The 24,309-nt window shown below is 28.9% G+C and overlaps 1 protein-coding gene across 1 annotated transcript; it reads right to left on the bottom strand.

Moving 5' to 3' along the window:
• Positions 1-4,261: 4,261 nt before the first annotated feature.
• Positions 4,262-6,231, bottom strand: LOC101238924 (uncharacterized). Its single transcript, XM_065809043.1, has 2 exons — positions 5,851-6,231; positions 4,262-4,999 (listed from the first exon to the last, which is right to left on the bottom strand). The coding sequence occupies exons 1-2, from the start codon at positions 6,101-6,103 to the stop codon at positions 4,389-4,391; spliced, it is 864 nt and encodes a 287-aa protein (XP_065665115.1). The 5' UTR covers positions 6,104-6,231; the 3' UTR covers positions 4,262-4,388.
• Between the last annotated feature and the right edge of the window lie 18,078 nt (positions 6,232-24,309).

Here is a 24,309-nt window from a genome sequence, read left to right as displayed (position 1 = left end):
GAGTGATTTAACAAGTATAACTAAGTATAACATAAATTAATAACGTTTCTTATCATAAAAACTAGAAGTGTTTTTAAAAAAAAAAAAATAAGAAAAAAAATTTTTTTTTGTTACTTCAGATTTATACATGTTGTTGTAAAGGAAAACTCGTAAAAGTCTATGAAGACTTATCACCGAGTACCTCTTAAAATGGTTAAATAAAGTCTAATTCATTTTTATATATAGTCAAAAGTGGTTAAACAATATAAAGTCAGTGATACACAAAAATATTTTAGTATAAATTTGGTTGTTAAGTTTAATACATGTCGGTATAATTGTTGATATAAAATATGAGGAGATTTAATTTACTTTTCAAAATGGCAGGATTATTTAATACTTTAAGTTCTTTTTTTTTGGAAATTATTTTGTTATGTCGGTACGTACCCCGGTAGGAAATAGAAAACCATGAGATTTTTGTTGTTCTTTTAGGCAATGTAGAGGATCCTATTGCTCTTGTTAAACGAACTTAAATGCTCATGCGGAAGTATATAAAGAAATAAGACCATAAAAAATCGTTTTAAGAAGTGTGGAAAACCAAATAGCATGTAAAAATGAAAAATGGACAAAGTTTTGGAGCCACTAAAGATTCTAGAGCATGCCGTTGTAACTTTGTTTGGCTGAATCCTAAGACCTTAGCAGCCATTTTAGAATATAGGATAAGAATAATTAAAGAATCCCTGGAGATTAACATAGCAAGAGTTCGACATGAGCTAGGAGTTCGGAAAGTTGTTCTCAATTGAGATGATGGGGATAATGTTAAAAAATGAACTTGGGACCAATTTTGACAAAAATTTAATATACGTTACTATTATATTATTTTATTGGTTTTTATATTTTGGTCGATATTTTTTTCCTGTGAGCAAATCCAGGTTTTGCATTTTTTGTAAAATCAATAAATGCAAAACCTGGATTTATTGATTTTACAATAGTTTCTGAAATATTTAGTTTTTTACATATGTAGATTAGAAAAGGGCTGAAATCTCCCTGTCGCGCAAAAATGCACAAGAACTTAAATACTGTTGTAAAAATACCTCTAAAATAAAACAATTTGAAACCTTTGTAAACTATTGTTTGAAAGATAATTTAACAGATTTAATTTAAGCAATATGCTTGCTTAAAATTGATTAGTTAAATAAATAATTTATATTCTTAGCGTATCAAAAAATAGAGCTAAATAAGGTCTTCAACCAATAAGGGGTAGTAACAATAAATTGATTAATATTAAATTAATTAAGTATTCTTTTTGAAGGAATAATTAATTAGTTATAAATATTACTTATATTCTGTTTTATTGCTTTTATATTGGGGGAAAAATAATGAAACAATATGAAATGTTTTTAGTTATGAATTAACAGATTTTTTAAATGCAAAAGCAATTTTGTTTTAATTTTAATTGTATTGTTGAAAAAAAAATGGTCTTGGTTTAACATTAGGTACAATTTAAACAAAAGAAAGAAAAAAACTTTTTTAAATAGAGGTAATCTTAAGACTACTTAAAGAGAGATGCCAAGGCCCTAAATAAGTAAAGGGAGCATATTCTAGCTAACTGTAAATTAAAAAAGGGTCATTACACTCCTTCTTTCTCCCTAACAGATAAAGAAAAAATCCAGATAGCCTGTTGCTTGGAGTCCCTTTAATCTTTCGTTTCTTTGAAGTTTGGTTTCCATTCAGTAAACAGTTCTAACATTTTTATCTAAATCATTTATTTAGTGCTTAGTGAATTGAGTGCATAGTGAGAAAGTAAAGATGGGTTCATCAAAATCTGCAGAGAGAAGTTCAATACCAGCAGATAAAATTTATTTAATTAGATATATGACTCACCAAACCACTGGTAATAAGTTAATAACAAATAGTAAAGTTTTACGTTGTTTATTTTATAATATTTGTCAAGTAAAAAAAAAAAGTTAAATGTAAAAGATGCAGCTAGACTAATAATACAGGAAGTTTTAATTTTTGGGGAAAACGCAAGTATACAAACAAAACACTTAAAATACTGTTGCAAAGCTGGAAAAACTTCATTTCAGGTATCAATTTAAACTGATAGAGTTGGTGAAAAAAGGGTTTCACGATCTTTTCCTATTTATTGTCAATATTTATGCAAAAGTATGGTTAGATGCCCCAAAAACAACATTTCCTCCGAACCAGGGTTTACAGTTAATAAAATCTTTAGCCAATTACAAGAAAATTAATAAACAAACATTCGCCCAATTCGAAGAATCTTTAACTAATCGTGTAAGGAGGAGAATAGGGATGAAGTTATCAGAAATAGATGAAGATGAAGATCTCGACGATGACTGCAATATGAAACTATCAATAACTTAAGTGAGATACCTTGTGAACTATTTCATTTCACCCCTATCAATCAACTTGTTTATGAGATTCAATATCAACACAAAGTTCTTACATATTGATCCTTAATCATGGAGTAAAAACCAAGAATACTTAAGAGGTCAAAAAATTGTGAACAGTTTAAAAGTTGTGAATGATACAGCTAAAAAAGGTGTCAAATTAATAACCGATTTTAACTCGTGCATTACAAAAGATGAACAACAGCGACAATATCTTTTGCAAGTTTTGTCTGAATGTTGCGTAGAATTTCCTGGTAGCTCTAAATCATCCTTATCTAAACCTATGCTTTCAAAATCAATAAATTAAAGTGTATCAAATCGAAGAAAAATGTCTTAAAAACAATGTTGTGAGTAAAAATCTGTTACTTCATAAATAATAATAATATTGTATTTATTATAAATAATAATAATATTGCATATTGTTTCATTATTTTTTCTCTACTGTAAAAGCAAAAAAACAGAATATAAGTTATAATTAGAATTATTTAATTATTACTTAAAAATAGTAGATAATTATTTCATTAATAATTAGTTACTAACCCTTATTAGTTAAAGGCGTGTTAAAAAATAGAGCTAAATTAGCTCTATTTTTTAACACGCTAAAATTATAAATTATTTATTTAACTAAATGTACATGCAGGCACACATATTCATAAGAACGAATATATATACTATCAACAAAAAATGTGCAACTGATAAAAGATAAAGAAAATAGACAAAAGCTATATTCGAAAGAAAATTTATCATTTTCTTTTCATTGTACATATGCATACATACATCTGCACCTACATTTTATATGAGCATATAGAATGAACGCGTGAGAGTGGTACACCATGAAACATTGTAATTATGAAGGCACCTTAAGAGTTATGAGAACCATTTCCATATGGTATAACAGTAACTACAAGAGCTATGCTTTGACGAAATATGTTATACCATAAGAGATCATAAGGCAAAGGGTGGAATTTTTGTACTTCTTTTGATGACAAAGTTTTTAATTTTTTTAGTTATTAAGTTTAAAGGTATGTTATTCAATGTGTCTATCGGTAAGTACATTTTTTTGTAACTTATAATATATAAGCTTTTTACTTCATTAAAGAAAATTTTTGAAAAAAGAAGTTGATATAAAAAATTAGGCGATTATTTTTTATTAGCAGGTATAGGGTAACTTGATACGGCATTTGTGAAGGGACCTAAAACTGTAAAAAAAAAAAAAAAAGTTATCCATTGTGTCATTAACACAATCTTAAAAATCATTCCTTTTATATTTACAACTTTTAAAAAAATTATGTAAATATAATACTAAAAGATTCAATTTGGATACAAAGCCATTATTTATTGACTTTTTTTTACTCAATTTTAAGCGTCAAGTTTTTTACTCAATTTTAAGCGTCAAGTTTTAAGCTTCAAGTTTAATCAGTTGTAGTTTGGTAATTAATAAATTTAATTTTTTAGATATAATTTTGATCTAAAAAATGCACCAATAGCAAAAAAAGAGTAATAAAAAAGTATAAATATTATATACCCACAAGTTTTACATATTCAATATTGGTTCATCAACAGTCATCAATTTTGATAAAGAACCATTTAGCAAAAAAGCCAATAAAAATCCCGTATTTACATACGATATCTTTATTGGCTATATTGTTGTTTATTAAACTTTTGCTTTCTATCAGTTTCAATTTACCATAAAAGTCAAACATAAACTAATTGCTGTTTAAACGAAAGCACCAAAGCTCATGTATTAGAGATAAAAATATCATACCGAGACGCGTACCAAAACACCCTTGCGAGTACCTTAGCTTCAATGCAGCAATAAAAAAAAAAAATTTAACAGGTTTTTACCGAACTATTTTTAAAATAAAAAATAAGCATTTTCTCGTTACTTTATTTATCATTGTTAATTTATTTATATTATATAAAAAACTGAAACAACAAGACACTATCCCACTTAAAAGAAATGTTTAAATAGAATTTTTTTTTATAAATAGTAGACAAAAGTTAACTTTCGTTTTTCTTATGCTCGATGTTGTTTAACATAGCTTTGTAAACAATATTGTTAATCTCATGTTTGACAATGCATTTTTGATCGTCATTTAGTTTGCGTAACTGTGTGAGCAACATGGTCGTAAATAAATCGTCTTCGTCATTTATCACTTTTCCTTGATAACAAGCTCCAGTGTCATTACTCGCAGTATTGGAATAGGCAAGTGGAAAAGATGAGGCTTGAAGCGGAGAATTGAACAACTGAGTTTTATTGTTTCGCGCTATTTTTGTTGGGGTTGAACCTTTTAACAATTCGGTCTGTCGTTTACCAATGTAAGAAATGCTAGATGTATGTCTTGAAGCTAAATTAGTTTCGTCATTGTTAGAGTCACTAGTTTCTTCACTTTGGTCAGCATGTAGAACTTTGTTAGGTAGAAACGTTCCTTTAATAGATCGAAACCTGATATAGGGTTCCAACCAATGCATAAAGTTGTACGATAAAAAATCTTCCTGTGTTTTCTTGATAACATTTTCTGAATAAGATTGGTGGTGTGCTTTTTTGAAATTGACTTTCTTTCTGCTATATCGCTTTTTTAATGTTTCGAAAAGTCGGCAAGCATCATCTCCTAGTTTTAAGTACAAAATCAAATATTTTATTTTAAAATAAATATAAATAGATGTATTTAAAAAAAAAAAAAGATTAAAATAAACAACAACGGTTGAGTCAATGACAATAAAAATGAGCAAATGACTCTATTTACTTCAGCTATGGCATATTGAATATTTAAATTGTCATACGCAGTGATTGGTCCCGGCATAGTTTAACCAATTGGTTAGACTTACAACTCAGCTTGTTTTTAAATTGGAGACACGGCACTATAAATTGTTTAAAAGTTAAAATGTAAACTATTTTAAAGTACTTTAGAATCACCTCCATTAAAAATTATGATTTTAACGCGTAATGATGTCACTATTGTTTGGCAAAACATCTTCCTTACATTTTAAATTGTTTATCCTTAGGAAATAAATTTGATTTGTATTGTTTAATATTGAAGTTGTTTCGAAAAATATTTCTTGAACCATTTTACCATTGAAATTTAGAGAGATCCTCTAAAATGCAGCGATTCTCTAATATGCAAAGATTCTCTAGTTTAGATATTATGATATAAACGTAGTAATTATAAAAAAAATTAAAGTCAAATGAGACTTTAATATTTATAATTTAACTTTGTGCATAGATATCTATGTCAGTTTTATTTGACTTGGATGATAAGTCCATATTGCCTTTGTATTTTTCTCAAATACGAAACTCTGCTATAATGAATCAGAAATACTTATTTAAAATGAATTCTGTTTATATCACAGGAAAACAGTTGAGAGTATTTGAACCAAAAATAAATTTTGAATACAAAACAATTCTCAGTAACTAGTATTAGTATTTTTAAACTAGCCAAAAAAAATTTCAACACTTTCTTACCGCATCGCAAGTTTATTAATCCTGCGACGTAATTCCAAGCATTTTGTCTTGCTTCACTGTTTTTATAGTCGACATGTTTATTATCGTACAAACACGGGAAATTTTTAACTGCATTTGCCAATAACTCATCCTGTTCCACAGATCGATGTTTTATAAACGATGATTCGCATTTTACTTCATTGTGATTTTCTTCGCTTGTTATGTCTGAAACAGTACTTACAAATTCTAAAATGTTTTTATGTTGAGGTTCCATACGGCGCAATACAAATATAATCGTCTATAATCACAAGTAATGTTGTATTTCTTATCTTCAAAAAAAATATTACTAATTCCTTTATATTTCTAAGCGCGGAGTTCAGCATAAAAGACGTTTACATAATCTCATCTCGTGATAACTTTTTCCTTCAAATATTCTTTTGTTGATCGTTCAAAGCTGAGCAAACAACTAACGATTATATTATTGGATTAAGTAACCTGGTTTTTACAAATTTTTTTTTTAAAGTAATAGCTTTTAGTCAATTTAAACTGTATAGAATACATTAAAAATTAAAAATAAAAAGTGAATATAAAATAATTTGAAAATAAAGTTGTATTCCGAATTAAAAACTTTATGATAAAGCATGAATATTCTGGTATATTAGAACTCTCTTTATTAGAATTGAATTTCAGAAATAACATTTGCGTGCACTGATACTTGTTTTTTTTTCCGTTACAATTATTAGCGTGGTTTGCGGCTGGTTTCTACTAACTTTAATTTTTAGAAAAATTATTTCAAAGTTATTTCTTTCATAGAAATTTAAAAAAATAATGAAAAAAAAACTAGCAAAGATATACAGCTAATCAGACAAAAAAAATAATTTAGACTCCGTGAAAGTTAAATTTTGACAAACTTTTTTAATGTAAAATAACGTAATGTAATAATGTAAAAAAAATGTGATTTTTTTAACACGCGTTATTTGGATGTTTTGAAAAAGTAAGAGTTTATCTTTGTATATTGTTAGGCATATTGATACTCGCGTTATTTAATACCTGCGTTACTTTACGAAACTTGTAAAGTGATGCGAAAATCAAGAAAAATATATAGTAACAAGATCATATTGGCCACACTTAAAAAGATCTCTGCAAATTTTTTTTTACGAACACTAACCAATTTTTGAAAACGCTGTTTTTATATTGTATAATAACAATTTAAACAAAGTTATCTTTTGAAAGTTATCAATTAAAAGCTAAAAAAACACGTTTGTTTTATTATAAAAATAATAAATGGTTTTTAGTGGATAGTTTTTTAATGTGCGCCAAAATATATGTTAAATAAGGAATGGCTAGTTGCTAGGGCCGCACAGTGAGTCAAAATCCATAAAAAACGGCAAAAAAAAACCCATAAAAAAAGTATTGCGTGAAATTAATTAATTTAATTATAATGGTACTAAATACCACTAAAAGTCAATAATTAACTTTTTTGTGAACAATTTTCAAGATTTCACCAATTTATACGCCTTTTTCCGAGACTTATTTATTTTATTTTATTTATCGGAAAACTCGTTCAAAAAAATCTCGCTTTTGTGTCACTCTTTTAAGATTGACAGGGGTAAAAACAGTTCAAAATTTAATTTGAAGTCATATGTTTAAGATGTTTGGCAACTACTAACAACATTTTTGACAATAAATTTTGTTTTTAGTTTTTCATTACTGCGATCTCAAAAATGTCTCATAAATTGATTTTTTTAAATTAGTTTAATTATGAGTTTAGTTTAAAAACTAAACGATTCCACTAGATTCCATAGTAGTTTTAATATTTTCCCATTAATAGGTATACATGAAAGCAGAAAAAATAAAAATCATTTGCCCAAACTTGCCCCAATTAAAATAAGACCTATCAAATACTTCGGTTTTTCTGTGTTTTTTTTTTCGTTTTTAATTAAAACTTGCCGTATAAAGTAGCGAATATTAGTTCATTGCTTTCATTCATTACACATATTATACATTTAGTTCCTATTAGTAAAAAAATTCATGCTCATGCAGATGGTGCTAATTATCAAACCTCAAAAACCAATATATGCAACGTTTGATGGCATAGTGCATGTTTTAAAATTAAAACTTGTGTATAAAATAACTTAAAATAGTTCATTGCTTACATTCAACATGAAAAGAATACATTTAGTTCCTATAATTCAAGAGTTAGGAATTAATCATGATAACTTACTCGAGGCTCTTCTACGTGAGTTTTGTAGACTGGAGGGTCTATACTATGAAAGTATTGAAAAACCTGAAATGATAAATCTAAAGAAAACTCTAATAATATTTAAATGTAAATTCCGATCAAAGTTGCGGAAGTATGCAAGAACCTTCTCTAGACTTTTAGAACACGAGCGAACTTGGTTGAACAAAGATATTACTGTTAACAAAAAAAATGTTGCATCAGGTTCAGGTAGAAAGTGCAAGAACTGGGAAGATTTAGGTGATAGAAGCAGAAGATCTAAGGTATTAATAAATAAATTAAATTCAACCCAGTTAAAAAAATAGTTTACAAGCTTAAATATTAAATATTATCTTGTTTAAGGTTGCCAAATTGGCTGAACATCCTGCTGAAGCATTGGCATTAGCTTCAATAAAAAAAGCCACTAGAGATCCTAGCAAAAAAGACTTCGTTGATCTTGTGAAAAGTGCTACAAACTCTGAAAAAGATAAAATCAAAAAGATAAATTTTCCGATAAAAATAAAAACCGAAGATGCCTTGAGCTTAAAAATTCAGTGTGACCTTTCTGATGAACAGTATCAAATTATTACAAATTCATCAATAATACATAATGCAGATATTTATCCTTCACTTCATGAAATTAAGAATGAGAGACACAAATGTTATCCTGAGAGTTTGATTGTGACAGAAACATCTGCTTCAACTTCTCTACAGGGTATGTTTAATCATACTCTGACAAGGATATTAACTTTTACGGAATGCCAAGACTCTATGAGAATGTTTGCTGAAATTGGGGGGAGGTTTAAAGGTCTACTTCATTTTAAAGGTGGTTTTGATGGTGCCTCCAGTCAAAGTGTCTATAAACAAAAATACACTGATACAAATATTGGTGAAGCCCAAGTTAATGAACAAAGTCTTTTCCAGACAGCTGTTGTTCCACTTAAATTAACCATCATGAACAAAAATGTATGATTAAATAAAAAGCCCTCTAGTACACGTTACTGTAGACCCCTCCATCTCCAATATCAAAAAGAAACGGAAGAATTGATAAGAAATGAATATGAACTTTTAAAAGCAGAAATAGATAGACTAGTCAAGTTTGAAGTAAAGTTAGAAGTAGAGGAAGGCAAACCGGATACGACTGTGATAGTCGTAATTTAAGTCGTATTTAAGTTCAAACTAGATTTAACCATGTTTGATGGTAAAGTGGTTAATGCCCTCACTAACACTCTGTCTCGCAATCATGTAATGTTTGCGGAGCTAAGCCCAGTGAACTTAATAACCCAGCATTGATCAGATCTAAACCAATCAATGAAAAAGCTTTATCTTTGGGTCTTTCTACTCTGCACTGCTGGCTCAAATGTTTTGAATATATTTTACATTTAGGATATAAATTAGACATTAAAAAAATACTTTGCCAAATCCCCTGCTGAAAAAGCATTAGTAAAAAGTAAAAAAACGAACATTCAACTGAGGTTTAGAGAAGAGCTAAGTCTTATAGTTGATATGCCCAAACAGAGTTTTGGCAACACTAACGATGGAAACACTGCCAGAAGAGCATTTGAAAATGCTGAAACTTTCGCTGATATAATGGGAGTGGCAGTAGATGTAATTATTAGATTGAGGACAATCCTAATAGCAGTATGCTCCTGTTATGAGTTGAACTCTGAAAGTTTTGGCCAGTATTGCTATGAAACTACAGCTCTTATACTCAAAAACTATTGCTGGTATGTGATTCCCCCAACTGTTTATAAACTCTTGGAACATGTGTGCAGATATCTGAGGCATTAGAACTGCCAATTGGTTACTTCTCTGAAGAGTCACAAGAGGCTCTAAATAAAGAAATTCGCAAAGCTAGATTAAACCATACAGCCAAGATATCTAGAAAGAATGTTATGAAAAACCAATACCAATACTTGTTGATTAGAAGTGATCCTGTAATATCAAACACTTGTTTTAAAAAATACAAGGTTGAAAATGGAAAAACACTTACCCCTGAAGTTTTATCTTTGTTAATGTTGTAATAACGAAATAAAGCCTTTTTATTAGTATTAGGTTTTCTTTTTTTGTTTTCTTGAAAGAAAAATTAGATAAGATAAATATTTATTTTGTTTTTAATATATTTTAATATTATATAATATTAAAATATTTTTCGAACCAGTTTTTCTTTTTAATTAATGAATGTTTTGGTTTGAGGAATTTAATTTTTTTAAATTAAGTCAGTCATTGTGCGCGTAAAAGTCTCTAACGCGTATACGCGTAAGTAGTACGAGCCTTAGGCACAAGAAATATTTAGATTAAAAAATATGTGGTATTCTTTTATATGGTATTTTGGATCAAGGAATTCGATTTTTTATTTAGGTTTTATTTTACGCGCAGTTACACGCGTATGCGCGCGCCTTACGCGTCATAGGTACGCGTAAAAATTAGTTTTAATAGAAAATTTAAATTTTTTGACCCAAAATACGATAATATTGATGTATCACATAATTATATATGATAGTTATACAATTTTTGCCGTTTTTTCACCTTTCTTTCACTCTGGGCCGTCCCAAGGAGGAGGGGGGAGGGACGTAGGGTGTGTCTAGCCCCCTTCCCCCCAACAAATTTTATTAGTGGGCAAATCGGACACTGGAGTAGGCTTAATTGGATCTATAGTTGGCAGTCGGCAAATGTCGGCCAACGAGGCCCTTTTTTTTTTTAGATTAGTTAGTCGAACAAAAAAATTATTTTTGGCTTTAGTCGGCAAAAAACAGCTAACGTGTGTAGAATTTTTTTAAAATCTTGTTATTCTTAAAAATTTTGAAAAACTCGTAAAAGAAAGACAAAGTATTCATTCCAATAAAAGATTTATATTCATTATACAAGTTTAAAAGTTTCTTTTGAACATATAATAGACAATAAGCTTTTGTCAACAAGAGCACGAACCCGAGATGAAAAGTTAGTACACATTTTCGGAGTATGCTTTACAAGTTCATTCATGATTTGACATACTCTTGATTTTAATTGATCAACATTCTCTGGTTGAAAGGAATCAGCAAATCTTGTCTTTTGATTTCAGCCCGAAGGAGCTCGATAGGCCGACACTGAGGGACATTGGTGGGGTTATTTTGTTTCAAAACAAATGGAATTTGTTCGTTGTTTAAATACTTAACTACTTTTGAAGAATAATGTGATGAAGCTTTGTCTGGCCAAAAGATGCAAGCTAAATCAGGGTAGTGCTTCTCAATGTAGGGGATTAGTCTTCGTTAAAGGCATTCAAATTTATTTATTTATTTTTTTTTTTTATTTATTTATTTAGGTGCCCCAAGAAGTCCTAACGGTCTTGTCAATGAGCACCGCGGTAATGCATTTATCCAGGAAGTTCACGCCTCCTTCCTTACCGTGACGCGAAAATATGTCCAGAGCTCGTTTCGAACCTGGATCTCCTGCTTATAAAGCAAGCGTTCTAACCACTGCGCCACGGCCGCACTATTTTTACATCTGGGCATCAATGGCCATTCCCTGGTTCCAGATAAAGTAACCAGAAACACCATGATCACACAATACATATCAAACACCAACTTTAAAGGGAAACTTGGTGCGACCTGAGAAGCGAATTTCTTCTGGAGTTGTTGAGGCATCTTTGCCATAAAAAGTTTTACTTGAAAACATTGCCCCATCATTCTGTGTTATATATGTTTCATCATCCATTATGATGATCGGAATTCCACCTGCTCCCTTTGTTAAATGCTGTCGATAAAGTCGTCCAAGGGCTTTTCTTATTTCACCTTTCTTAGCTGGACGGTAAAACGGTGCGGTCTATAATTGTAAAGAAGATATAAATATAAGACACTTTTGTTAGAAGTAAGGTGTGGTAAGATGCTTTATGGTTACCTTTGAAATTGCCAAAATAAAAATCACTTTTGAGATATTTTTTTAAAATTGAATAAATTAAGATTTATTAAATCTTTTTTCTCATTCTTGTCATGTAAGGAGCCCCCAGGTTTTTTTATAAAGCACCGCGGAATAGTATATAACTAAAAAAGTTCAGCGTATAACGATAAAGTTCAAGCCGTTTTTTGAATAACGCCGCTCTTTTTTTTCTTTTTTTTCTTGTTCTGTCACGGAGAAAACTGTCCGCGGAGTAAGTTGTCTGGTCGGACATTTTACTCCGGAGTAGAACGTCCTAGTTTGTCCTATCCGTCCGTCTAGGACAATTGACTCCGGAGCAAACTGTCTTACGTTGGAGTAAACTGTCCTACTTTTTTGCGGATTATTTACTTCGGACCACTCAAGCAATGTGTTTTAGCGTTTGTTTAAACGATGGTTTGAGAACTCGCGCATTGTTCTGCGGCATAAAGAAAACTTTAACACTTTATATACTAAGCATAATATTATTATAATTAACATAGTAATATTATGTGTCATGTAACTCATACAAATAAACCTGAAGCTTTTTAGTTCACAAGGTCATTTTTTACCGGTTTAAAAGTTTAAAAAAATTTTTAAAAATGTTAACACTGACATGTTTAGAATATTTCGTTTAAGGTTTAAGTTAAAAACAGTAAAAAACAAAAATTATGCTTTTTATGTTATTTTGTTTGAAATTTATTCTAGATTTGGAATCAGAGCTGTAACCACAACTTTATTATATTATCATAGTATATTTTATATAGTTTTATATTATATAGTTTATATTATTATATTATCATAGCCAGCTAATTAATTACAATTAAGCATCTTAAAAGATCTTCGTAAGATAATTCATAAGATGTTAAGACTAAGTAATCGAAAAATCATAGTAACTTGTTTTATTAGTCACAAGAAGAATTGTATTAGCTAGATCAGAACCAACAGAAACAAAAAGTTTATTTAATTCACTACTTATTACAGTTGGATCAGAGGAAAATTCATCATTTATTTTTATAGTTTTGGGCAGTGAGCACGGTTTTCTTTTTTTCATGCCATTAAGTTCTCTAAGAATTTCCCATGTGCGTTTACATTTATGTTTGTTCATTTTAAGTAAATTTGAGTAGTATAATAATTTTTGCTCAATTTTAGAGGATCTTCTAAGATCTTTTGTGATCCATGGTGACATTAAATAGTTTTTTTATTTAATCTACATTTCGGAAAGTTTATGTCATATATTTCATAAAAAGTTTTAAGGAAGTCGTCATAAACTTGAATAGTGTCTGTCGATAATTTAATTTGATTCCAATGAAGCCGAGATAATTGCTCTTTAAAAGATTTTAAACTTGCTGCGGTAAAAAAGTGTTTTGAAAAGTTTATTTTCTGTTGGGATATTTTTTCTGCAGTAATGTTAATCGAGATAAAAATGCGAAGTGATCTGAGATGTCGCTTACAATTAGACCTTTTTTTAGAAATTTATTAAAAATATCATTTGTTATGATATTGTTAATTAAAGTAGCTGAAGTTGAAGTTTCTCTTGTTGGTTTATTAATTAAAGGTATTGCCCCATGTTCAAATACATCATTTTAAAATATATTCATTCCACAATTGGTGTGGTGTTGAAAAATATTCAAATTAATGTCACCTATTAAATAGTATAATTATTTTTCTTGACTGCTTTTTTTTTAAATACCATTAATAAATACATTAAAATTTCCAATTTGACCCGAAAGTGGGCGATAGCAACAATTTATAATTAAACTTTTGTTTTTTGTGGTTATGATTTCAATTGTTAAAACCTATTTGTCATCACATGTCAGGCCTCATAATATACCTCAAACATTCCTTAATGTAAATTATTAAACCACTATTATTAAGCAAAATATTTAAATTTTTGGGATTAAGAAATTAGTTTATTTCATTCTAATAAAAATAGGAGCAGTTGCTTAGTAAAGCATCGGCTCCGATAAAATGATTTAAATACGGATCCGATTCATGGTTTTGCAAAAAGTAATCAGTTTGAATGAAATTAAAAGAGTTTAATTTAAAATTGTTCAAATTATTCAAATCCAATTTTTATTTTTAGACTATACCTTAGTAAATAAAAGAAATTCTTTTAAAAATCACGCGTTATTAGTTAGTTATAAATAACTTTAGCATATTTACCTTTTTACCTTAGTTCTTTAGCGCCTGTAAACAACTTTTTTTGTAACTCGCTCGTCCATTCGCAAAAATCTTCGTTTATAAAAAACTTTTGATTCCAAAGTTTCATTTTTATGTATTTGTCAAGGATAGCTGATTTGACTTTAAAATTTGAAAATTTCACAACGACGGTTCTGACTTTATTATTAACTTTTTCTTTTTTTCCTACTCGATGTGCTCGTTCAATAATAAAGTTTTCTTAAAGTTCAGGTTTGGTTTTAAGTATATCTTGTTTTCAACTTTTAAAGTATTCACTTGATTCTACAACTTTTCATTTTTACCGTTAAAAATTTTGGTAATTGCGCAATCGCGAAGTTCTAAAGTTTCTTTTAATTGAGCAATTGTAAAATTTTTTGCCATCTTCGACTTCCTTGTTTAGTTGCAGTTTAAACACGTCCGTTTGCGGTGAAAGTTTCGCGATTTTTTTTTTTTTAGAAGATGCCTGGGGTGACTGTTTTTATTGAAAAACAGATTATTTGCGGTTTGACAAGTAACTTCAAAGCCATTTTTAGTTATATAATTTATTCAGTAATATCTCAGTTTTACGAGCAGGATTTCATGATCGACAGCATCGAAAGTCTTCAACAAGTCCTAATGTAAATTGGAATCTTTAAAGGAATTAGAGATTTCTTCTACAAATTGGATGATTGCATAATCTGTAAAATTATCTTTTTTTTTAATATCAAATTGATTATTACATAAAAGATTATTGGAAACAAGATAAATCTATACTCTATTGCTCTAAGATTTTTGAAAAAGTAGAAAGGATAGATATAGGCAATATTTAATGATATTGTAACAGTCCCCTCCTTCCAAATGAGAATAACTTTTGCAATTTTTAGTTGTTCAGAAAAAACTCCTTGGTAAACATATGATTCATAACCTTAAAATAAAAGAATATCTTTAAGGTGATCAAAAGCAGTCGTGGCGCAGCAGTAGCACAATTGCCTCAGAAACAATGGATCCGTGTTTTAAACTCCACCTCTGGGCAAGTTATGCGACATTGGTTAGGAAGGAGGCGTGAACTTCCAATTAAATACTCATCCGCAGTGTTCAGTGATAAAGGGTTATCCATAAATTACGTAACGCGAAAATAAACTTATAGAAAAAAGACAAAGGATTAAAAGTTTTCCTTTTCAGAGTCTTTATTTAAACCAAGTATATAAATAACCTTTTAAGTCCAGCGAAACCGCTACGCAAAAGATATCTAAGACCGTAAGGAATTCTTGGGGCACCTAAAATCGCTCGATAATTATGTCACTTTTAATTCTAAAAGCTTTTTTTTTTTAGTGATTTTAAACCAATTTCGAATTCATCAAAAATAATTCTGAGCATATTTTTTTGGAGCAGTTGCAATCGCCCATTGGTACTAAGAAATCATTAAAGGCAGCAAGGTAAAGGGAAACTTATTTGCTAATTTAGGACCTGTTTTCAATAAAGAATTTTAAATTCGTCAGATATAGCTTTTGATTCATGAATAAATTTGTAATTTCTTTTATGACGTGCCAAGTGCGCTAAGAGTTATTCTTAAATTTGTTTAATATTCTAGAGTAATATATATTTTTTAAGTGTTTACTAGTTTTTTCGAACAAATATTTATAATCTTTCTATATTTTCTCATCTTCAAATGGTTTTGTTTTAAGATATTTTATGTACGACTTATTTTTGATGACTTTCTAGAACCCAAGGTTTGCTTATATTTTTTATTTTAACTGTTTTTTCAATAATAGGAAAGTTAGCATCATATGCGACTTAAAATTTCTAAAGAAGGTCTCATAAATGGTGATAGCATTTCCCTTGACATTAAAATGATCCCAGTGCAAATTAGATAACTGTTTTTTAAAAAGATTCATATTAATAAGATTAAAATCAAAAATAAATATTATTTATACATTATAACTATTATGATTCGAAAGGTTTGAGTAAAGTGTCAGAAATATTTGGAAACGGTCAGAAATGTCAGATTTTAAAATGCCTTTTTGAATGTCCGTATAAAGATCTCCAAAAAACTTTTTTCAAAACAAAAATTTTTTTTTTCCAAAACAAAAAACATTCTAAGCATTTTTAAAGATATTTTGTTAAAAAAAAAATGCTCAAGTTTGCGCTCACGCCGTAAGTTGGTCGATAACATTAAATTTTTGTTGATGTTTTGTTTATAAATATCAATAGATAAAACTTCTTTATTGCCTTCAGAAACAATTAAAATTGTTCCTAACTATTGCTATTGCTTTAACTGAGCGATATAGGGTAGATAGAATTTTAAGTTTAGACTTTTATTTACGTAGATAGTTAACTTGTCTTTTAAGCAAAATCATTTGAAAATGAGGAATACAGGAATATAAGCGTGTAGTTTTTTTAAGATCATTTAAATTTATCCATATTTAAGTTAAGCAAATTATATTATAACTTTTTTTTTGTTTCATCTAATAAATTAAGTGATTTTTCAAAAGTGCAACTTAGACTTCTAATATTATGTGAACAATTTTAACTTTATGAGCATTTCTGTCGTTTAAATGATTAAAAAGAAGTTCTTCTCATTCGTTCGAAAAATAATAGAAGCAATCTCAGGGCCGTCCCGAGGAGGTCTTTCATGGGGGAGGGAGGAAGGATGGCGTATGTGTTTTTTGCCAACTGGAGACACAAAAAAGCAAAAAAAAATGGTCTTCCATATTTGACATTTGCCAACTATACTTCAAAACTTGCCAACAGAAATGCTCAATGTACAAATGTGCCAACTCAAATGCATATATAACAGCTTTGAGGGTGCGACACCCCCTACACTCCCGTTTGGTACGGCCCTGAGAAATCTGTAAACGAATTGATAAAAGAATTTATATCAAGGTTAATGTTATAAAAAATTACATCATAACTAAAAATGACATACTTAACTTCTTTGTGCATTTCTTATGGCATGTGCTCGGTACGAGGCATGCAATTGACAACGTGCCTTAGTTGATAAATTCATGCAACTTTTCTTGTCTATTTTGTAATATTTTATGTCTTTATATCTAAACTTCTTGTGTATTTATAATACTTTATGCCCTTATATCTCAACGTCTTGAGTATTAAATACTCAATATGATAAAAAATAATCGTTTGAAAATTGTTTAAAAGAATTGAAATGTCAATTACTGAAAATTATCTGAACAAGTGAGAAAAAAAAATTGTTTGGATTTTTGAGCAAAAACCCAAATGGGAGTAACTAAAAACGAGTGCTATAATTCAGTGGTATCATAATGAAATATATCAACTTGAATATCTAAATAAGGGTTTTAAAAAAACAATTTATCTCAAAAAATTAAAGTTATAAGATTTTGGGCATTTTTCAGAGACGTAAAAATTGTTATTTTGTTGTATGCATGCATATATATGCATATGTTACAAAATGAACTGTTTTATCTGTGAATGTAAAATAAGACATTTGCCGTATAACTTCCCTAACAAAGTTCAAACATACAAGTTTTCTACATAATGTTTAAAGACAATTGAAAAAATAAGCAAACAAAGAATAAAAAATTAAAATGAGAGTGTTTCAATAAAAAAAGAAGATGAAAATACATTGCAATCTTTCTAAAAAACCATCATAAGTATAATTTAATCAATATTCTGATAGAACTAGAAGAATTACAGACTGTTTTATGTTCTAACAGACTTGCAACTTTTTGCACTTGTCAACTGCAAAAATTATTAATTAAAAATAAAGGAGGAGAAAAAGGAAGTTTTTGGTTTATGCTACATTTTATCAGTTCTTGTCAATCAGTACTTTTCATAGTGACACATTGTTGTTTATTATTTACATGATTTGCGAACCATTTTATAAATTTATTTTTTATGTTAATTTTTTCATCCTTTCTATAATAGCATTGTTTGGTTTTTTGATTTTGATGATGTTTGATTATTGATTGTCTGATGTAATAGACTTATAATTTAAATTTTCCGCTATCAAAAGATGTTGTTAACTGGATCAAACATGGCAAGTACCTTAAATGTTGCGTTTAAAAAAGGTATTGATTTTCACTTTGTTTAAAGTATTTTTAAATTAATAATTATCGATGAATTAAATATTAATGCTTTTATTATATAACTAGCTAACCGGACTCGTAAAAATACGGGTCTTTGTATTCCACACCGACTTTCTCTACACTTTTCTTTTATATACATATAATCTTATTTATATTCCAGACTTACTTTTTACATACTTATTCCTTAATTACTTTAATATTTTTTAGTAATCCTTTTAGTGCATTTTTTTGGCTCTAAGCGATTAAATTATGGTACAGTATATAGACTACTTTAAAAATTGGAGAAATATTGCCATTTATTAATATGGTCTATGACTCAACAAAAAATATTAATTTTTGAAAATTGCACACACAAATGAAAAGAAAGTTACACTCGCTGTAACTACCCTGCTGAACAAGTGGACAGGCTCAGGAGCCCGTAGGTGTTTGTATGCCCGCTAAAGGAGCATTCAAATTGGTAAAATCAAAATTCTGCGCAAAAGCAGTTTAGAAATTATTCTTTCTTTTAAATAAAGTTTGCCAAGACTCAATATGTAGCTGCACTTGCTAATTTTGGATTTGCTTAGAAAAAGGAATAACTAACCCTAGACAAAATTGGGGCCACAGCCTTTTGAAATGGTGTCACAACCTTATAATACAATGAATTGATAATAATATTGAAAGAAGCCGTGCAGTTTTATGTGAAGAAAAGATTGTTGTTTTTATCAACCTGCACACTCTGATAAGTACATTCTTTTTTCTAATTTAATGAACAATCAAGAGAGAAATCTAAGCAATGATCTAGGCTGAGAGAAAGTACAATAAGACATTCAGATAGCATCAAAAACACCACATATACTTCAACCTCAATAGAGTAAACTGGAAGCAGTAAGTGCAAACGGATTGATTTAATTCTGCTAAACTTTAAATTAAGCAGAACACATGATAAGTACTTGGATTAAAAATGGGTTATCCATAGCTTGCTGAAACTGAACCATGTTTGGCTTGTTTAACTAGTTTTGTAAGGTATTTGACTAGTTTTGTCAACATGGTATTTCTGCCGCCTAATTTAACCAACCTATACCAGCCATCGGAACTTGCAATATATGGTCTTTTGAAAGGTTATTGGCATGAATACTGAACAATTGGAAACTAAATAAAGGTTAATTTTTCTAATTGTGCTTTTTAAAAGTTGTTAACTTCACCAAAAGTGAAAAATTAAAAAGGGATATAAATAAACTTTCCTGATATCCCAATGACTGCTTTTAGAGCCAGTTGCATTGGTCCACCTGACAGTAAAAGTGTAATTGCAAAGGTAAGGAACGGCTTTCTTTAACGATAAAAAATACAGATGTAAGTTATAAAAATTTATGAAAGAATAGTGGGAGAGTGCAAAATGATCTAATAAATACGAGCATAAAAAGATCATTTTGCGCCTGATGCTAGTGTAAGCTTCCTACAGTTTGACGTTTCTGAAATTATAGAAGACCTAAAAGAAGATTGATTTATTCGATACAACAACAACTGTGAAGTTGTTGTTGTATCGAATAAATCAATGGCAGAATTGAAAGATTGCAATCTTGGTAACTGTGTCCAAGTGATTCTTAAGATAACTGATGGTAAAGCTCCGTATAGCTCAATACAACGTCTGAAACAATGTTTGATAATATTACAGTGTTTAGTAATAAGGTCGAAAAGCATTGGATTTAGGAATATCATAAAGTAGGTATCTATAAAACAAACACTAAAAAAGATGTCTATGAAACAAACATCTAAGACATGACCATGATTACAGTTGACAAATTAACGACAAACATATTTTGCGTTCAAGAAGACTTAACTGAAATAAGTTAGAAATAAATTTCTTTGTTTTAATAATCAAGTTATGTAATTTGTAACATCTTACCTCCACTTTGATTAATACGTTTTATTATATGCGATTATTTTAATTAGCTTTTTGTAAAGTGGTCTATATACCCCATAGTTTAGTGGCCAGTTTACGCCTTTTTTTCATTTTAGAAAGCGTACCTTTTTTTTTTTAGTGGTTTAAGTTTATATACATCGATGTTTTGGTTTATATACATCGATACATCGATGAATTACACATTCTATGTGTACCTTGTATCATTCTTTTTTTAATATAATCTATCAGTTCATATATCTTGTATTTATGAAATTATTTGAAAAAACCGACAAAAAGTGGCCATTTTATCTTATCTGACGGTCAATACAATATTAGTCTGGGACATTCATGTTTAATTTAAGGAGTAAAAGATATATCTTCATATATTATGTACCAACGACACTTTTACCAGAGAATATTGTTAAATGAACAAAAAAAAAAAAAAAATTGTTGTAACTTTATCACTTTTAGGCAAAACCATGAAAATATTTACCGACAATTTTTTTGCTGAAAATGTTGTCAATAATAATAATGTAAGTCTAATACTTAAAACTGATTTTATTTTAACTACTGATCACTTTTTTTCTAATAATAGATCACTTTTTTCAGGCGAATTAGTAAAAATATTTGCCGATAATTTTTTTCATAAAACCCCACGCTCCGATTATTTTATGCATGAATACGTGCATAATCTTATCTAATGCATGAGTTTGTGAAGGGAAAGATAAAATCATATTAGGCTTTTTACTCCGGTTTTACGGTCTTAACTCAAGACGTCATTGGTTTTACAGTTGTCTACAGTTCGTTTAATGTCTATACATAAAACTAAATCTATATATTTAAGCCAAACATAAAAATAAATAAATAAAATTAAAAGACTCATGATTGCAACATGTCGTCGTTTATTAATCAATTAAAATAATTATAATTTTGCTCTTTAATCATAATCATCCTTTTTTGAATTTTAGAAAAAACGTTACGTCACTGGTATCACGAGTAATTGAATTGATTCCATTTGTTATTACTTGCTTCAAATCGTCAATATTGGTTCGTTTTTGTTGAAATACTTTCTGTTTAACATATTCACATTAAAAAAATCACATAGTGTCATATCTGGGGATCAAGCTGCTCATTCAATTGGACCTAGTCAACCAATTCATCTTTCTGAGAATTTCTCATTTAATCAAGCTCAAACATTAGTAGTGTAGTGTGCTTCGTCTTGTTGGAAATAGATTCTTCTGACAACGCGCTTTCGAACCAATTCCGTTGAAAAAAATTTTCGAAGTAGTTTTGGCATTGATAGATGGTTCGTCAAAAATATATGGTTTTACTACGCAATATGAAAACATAGCGCACCAAACGTTAACTTTGGACTGTGTTGATTATAGCCTTCCACAGTATTTGGTTTTCCAAATTTGATAGTTCTGCTTATGAACCCTACCAGATACGTGAAAAACGACTTTATTAGAAAAAAATTTAAATTTTCCAAAGCATGGTCGTCTTTAAGGACCATGCTTTGGAAAATTTAAATTTTGCTTATCTGGTTTGGTGTGTTTTGCCCACCTGGTTTGGTATGTTTTTATCACTTTTTCGTGGACGTCCGCTTCAATCTCGTTGTTCAAATGATCCCAATGTTAAGAAAACGGTTATATATTGTAGTTATTGCCCTTGGATCTGTTATTACGGCACTTTTTCACATTAGGCATATAATAATCTCAATCGCACTCTCGAATTTTCCCATTAATACAGCAATTCAAATTCTGAGATTTAATCTTAAAACCTAAAATAATTCTATTTAATATTATTTTAAAATGAAAACTATTTCTGCATAATGTAATATATTCTATTATACAAATATATAGACTTTAATTTTGTCTTATATATTTAAGTTTACTTTTATGCAAAGACTTTCTAAACGCACCGTATATAATTAAAAGATACAATTTTAATTTTAATTTTTTTATATCAAATAATTTTTTTTTTAAACTGTAAAAACGTTCAAAAAATAAGGTCGTTTCAGATTTGTCGCGTTTAAAAATGAGAAAATATGTTTTTGAATTCTATTTAAAAATTATGATCCTATTTGAGGTGAAGCTTTTTCTTTTTTTCTTCAAAAACTTTTTTTTGCTCTACCAGAGTTACGAGGGGATGGGGGGGGCGTCAATTTAGATTACGTTACTGCGCTAGTGGTGTTACGATCCCTGTTTTTTTTTTGTAAAATTTAATCATTTTAATGAATAAAAAATAATCATAAATATTAATGCAAAAAAACGACTAGTTTTCTTCATGCATAACGGAAACCTACATAAATTGCAAAAAAAAATGCTTCACCTTTGCTTACACAACAAATATGCCCAAATCATGCATGAATCTCAAATTTAAAATAAGACGAATGACGTCATGCAGACGAAACACAAATATAATAATATGTTATAAAAAAAGATTATTATTAATATATTTTTTCAATATAAATATGTTCTTAAAAATATTCTTACAACCTCATTAAGCAGTATTAAAAAATAATCACGCTAAATTTCTGACTATAATGGACATTTTTCTTAGGCACCTTTTTATTGTCTTGATTAGGTTTTAATATAATACTTCGGATATTTGTTATAATGTAACACCAGACCTCGTCTTATCGAAATACTTTTTGAAATGGAACCTGATTTTTTTTTAATTTTTACCCAAATAAAACTTTAAAACTTTTACATGCGGTTTTAAGGAAAGCACAAACATTTTTTGATATTGGCAAAAAAGGACAATTTAAGAATGTTGAAATTTTTTTATTATACTGACCTACCTTTGTTAATAAATAAAGGATGTTCCTTTAAAAAATTGCATCTATTTAATTTATCCAAGCAATGCTACTTGTGTATAAAATTAGAATTGGTGTTCTCTTCTCTTGCCCTAATTAAGACAAGGGTTTTTTTGTTGCATGGTGACAAATATTATTATCAATTATTTAACAACGCTTAGAGTAATATGAGTTTCCATTTTTAACAAATTTTTCTTTAACAAAGTTATTTTATAGGTCAAGTCAGAAAAACTACGTTTATGACTATTAGCATCCTGTTTTAAAAAAAGCACAAAAAAGTTTTTTTTCTTTCCACATTTTATGGAATAAAAGATAAAAAACACAACTGCATTTGTAGTTTTTTTGCATATTCCATTTTTTTCTTTTATTACATCATTTTTGTCCAAATTGAATCCGGGAACGGATTCAATTTAGACATAAATAAATTCGTCCTCAATGAAAAAGATGAATACATGAACTATATATGTAAAATATTAAAAGGTGAATTTTTTTGTCTTTATTGGCTCAGAAGAAACAAAGCGATTTCTTCTTTTTTGAATGAACTCTTGCTCTTTGAAATACTTATTTTGAAACGAAATATTTTGTTTAATTCTTTCTATAATAGATTACTTTAACATTATAAACCCAAATTATGTAAGTTTAAACAGATGTGTTTAAACTGTGTTAGTTTAAACAGATTATTCGATAATTGACATGATTTATTGCGACTAATATTTCTGAAGTGCTTAAGCTAAAATCCTCAAAGTAACCCCTGGTTAATAAAAACTAGTTTTTTAAAAAAATTTGCTTAAACTGTACTTCTTGCACATTTTACAGTTTTTTTTTTTAATATTGTTTTTAATTTTATTCTTCTCTTTTTGAGGATTTTGAGGAGGCTACTTTTTTTAATTTAGATGACAACCCATTTCGTACACCTTTTCTAAAATGGTAATGATAGTGATAGAGCGAGCACTCTACCACTACCATTTTAGAAAAAGATGTACAAAATTTATTCAATTTGATGTAATGTAACTTTAAAGCAGTGATTTAAATAATATAAGGCTTAAGATAGAGCATGTCAATAGTTTTCATGCAGTCCTAAAGTAGAAAATAGAAGCTACGCAGTCACATTGTTTCTCTTTGAAAAAGATTCTTCGTTATGTCTCTTTGTTGATCTATTCAGGTTATCTACTCTCGGGTGCTTAATATTTGGGGAGGGGAAAAAAATAAAAGGGTTGGAGGGAAATTTAGTTCAGAACGGGGGGTTGTAATAAAAGAATGGATAGGAATTTTTTCAGAGCATGAATAAAACGACTTTAATTCTAGTGTAGTCTGCGGTCAGATACACATTTTTAACAGCTGTTTCATCATAATTTCAATAGGATTTAGTATGGTTATAAGTTTTATACTATGGTGAGAAATAAACAAAAACCTAATTTTTGACAAATCGAGATTTTCAACAACTTTT

Source organism: Hydra vulgaris, chromosome 11 (assembly GCF_038396675.1).
Source record: "Hydra vulgaris chromosome 11, alternate assembly HydraT2T_AEP".
NCBI classification, from domain to species: Eukaryota; Metazoa; Cnidaria; class Hydrozoa; order Anthoathecata; family Hydridae; genus Hydra; species Hydra vulgaris.
The sequence above is the reverse complement of the archived record's forward strand: the minus strand, read 5'-3'. Positions and strand labels throughout refer to the sequence as shown.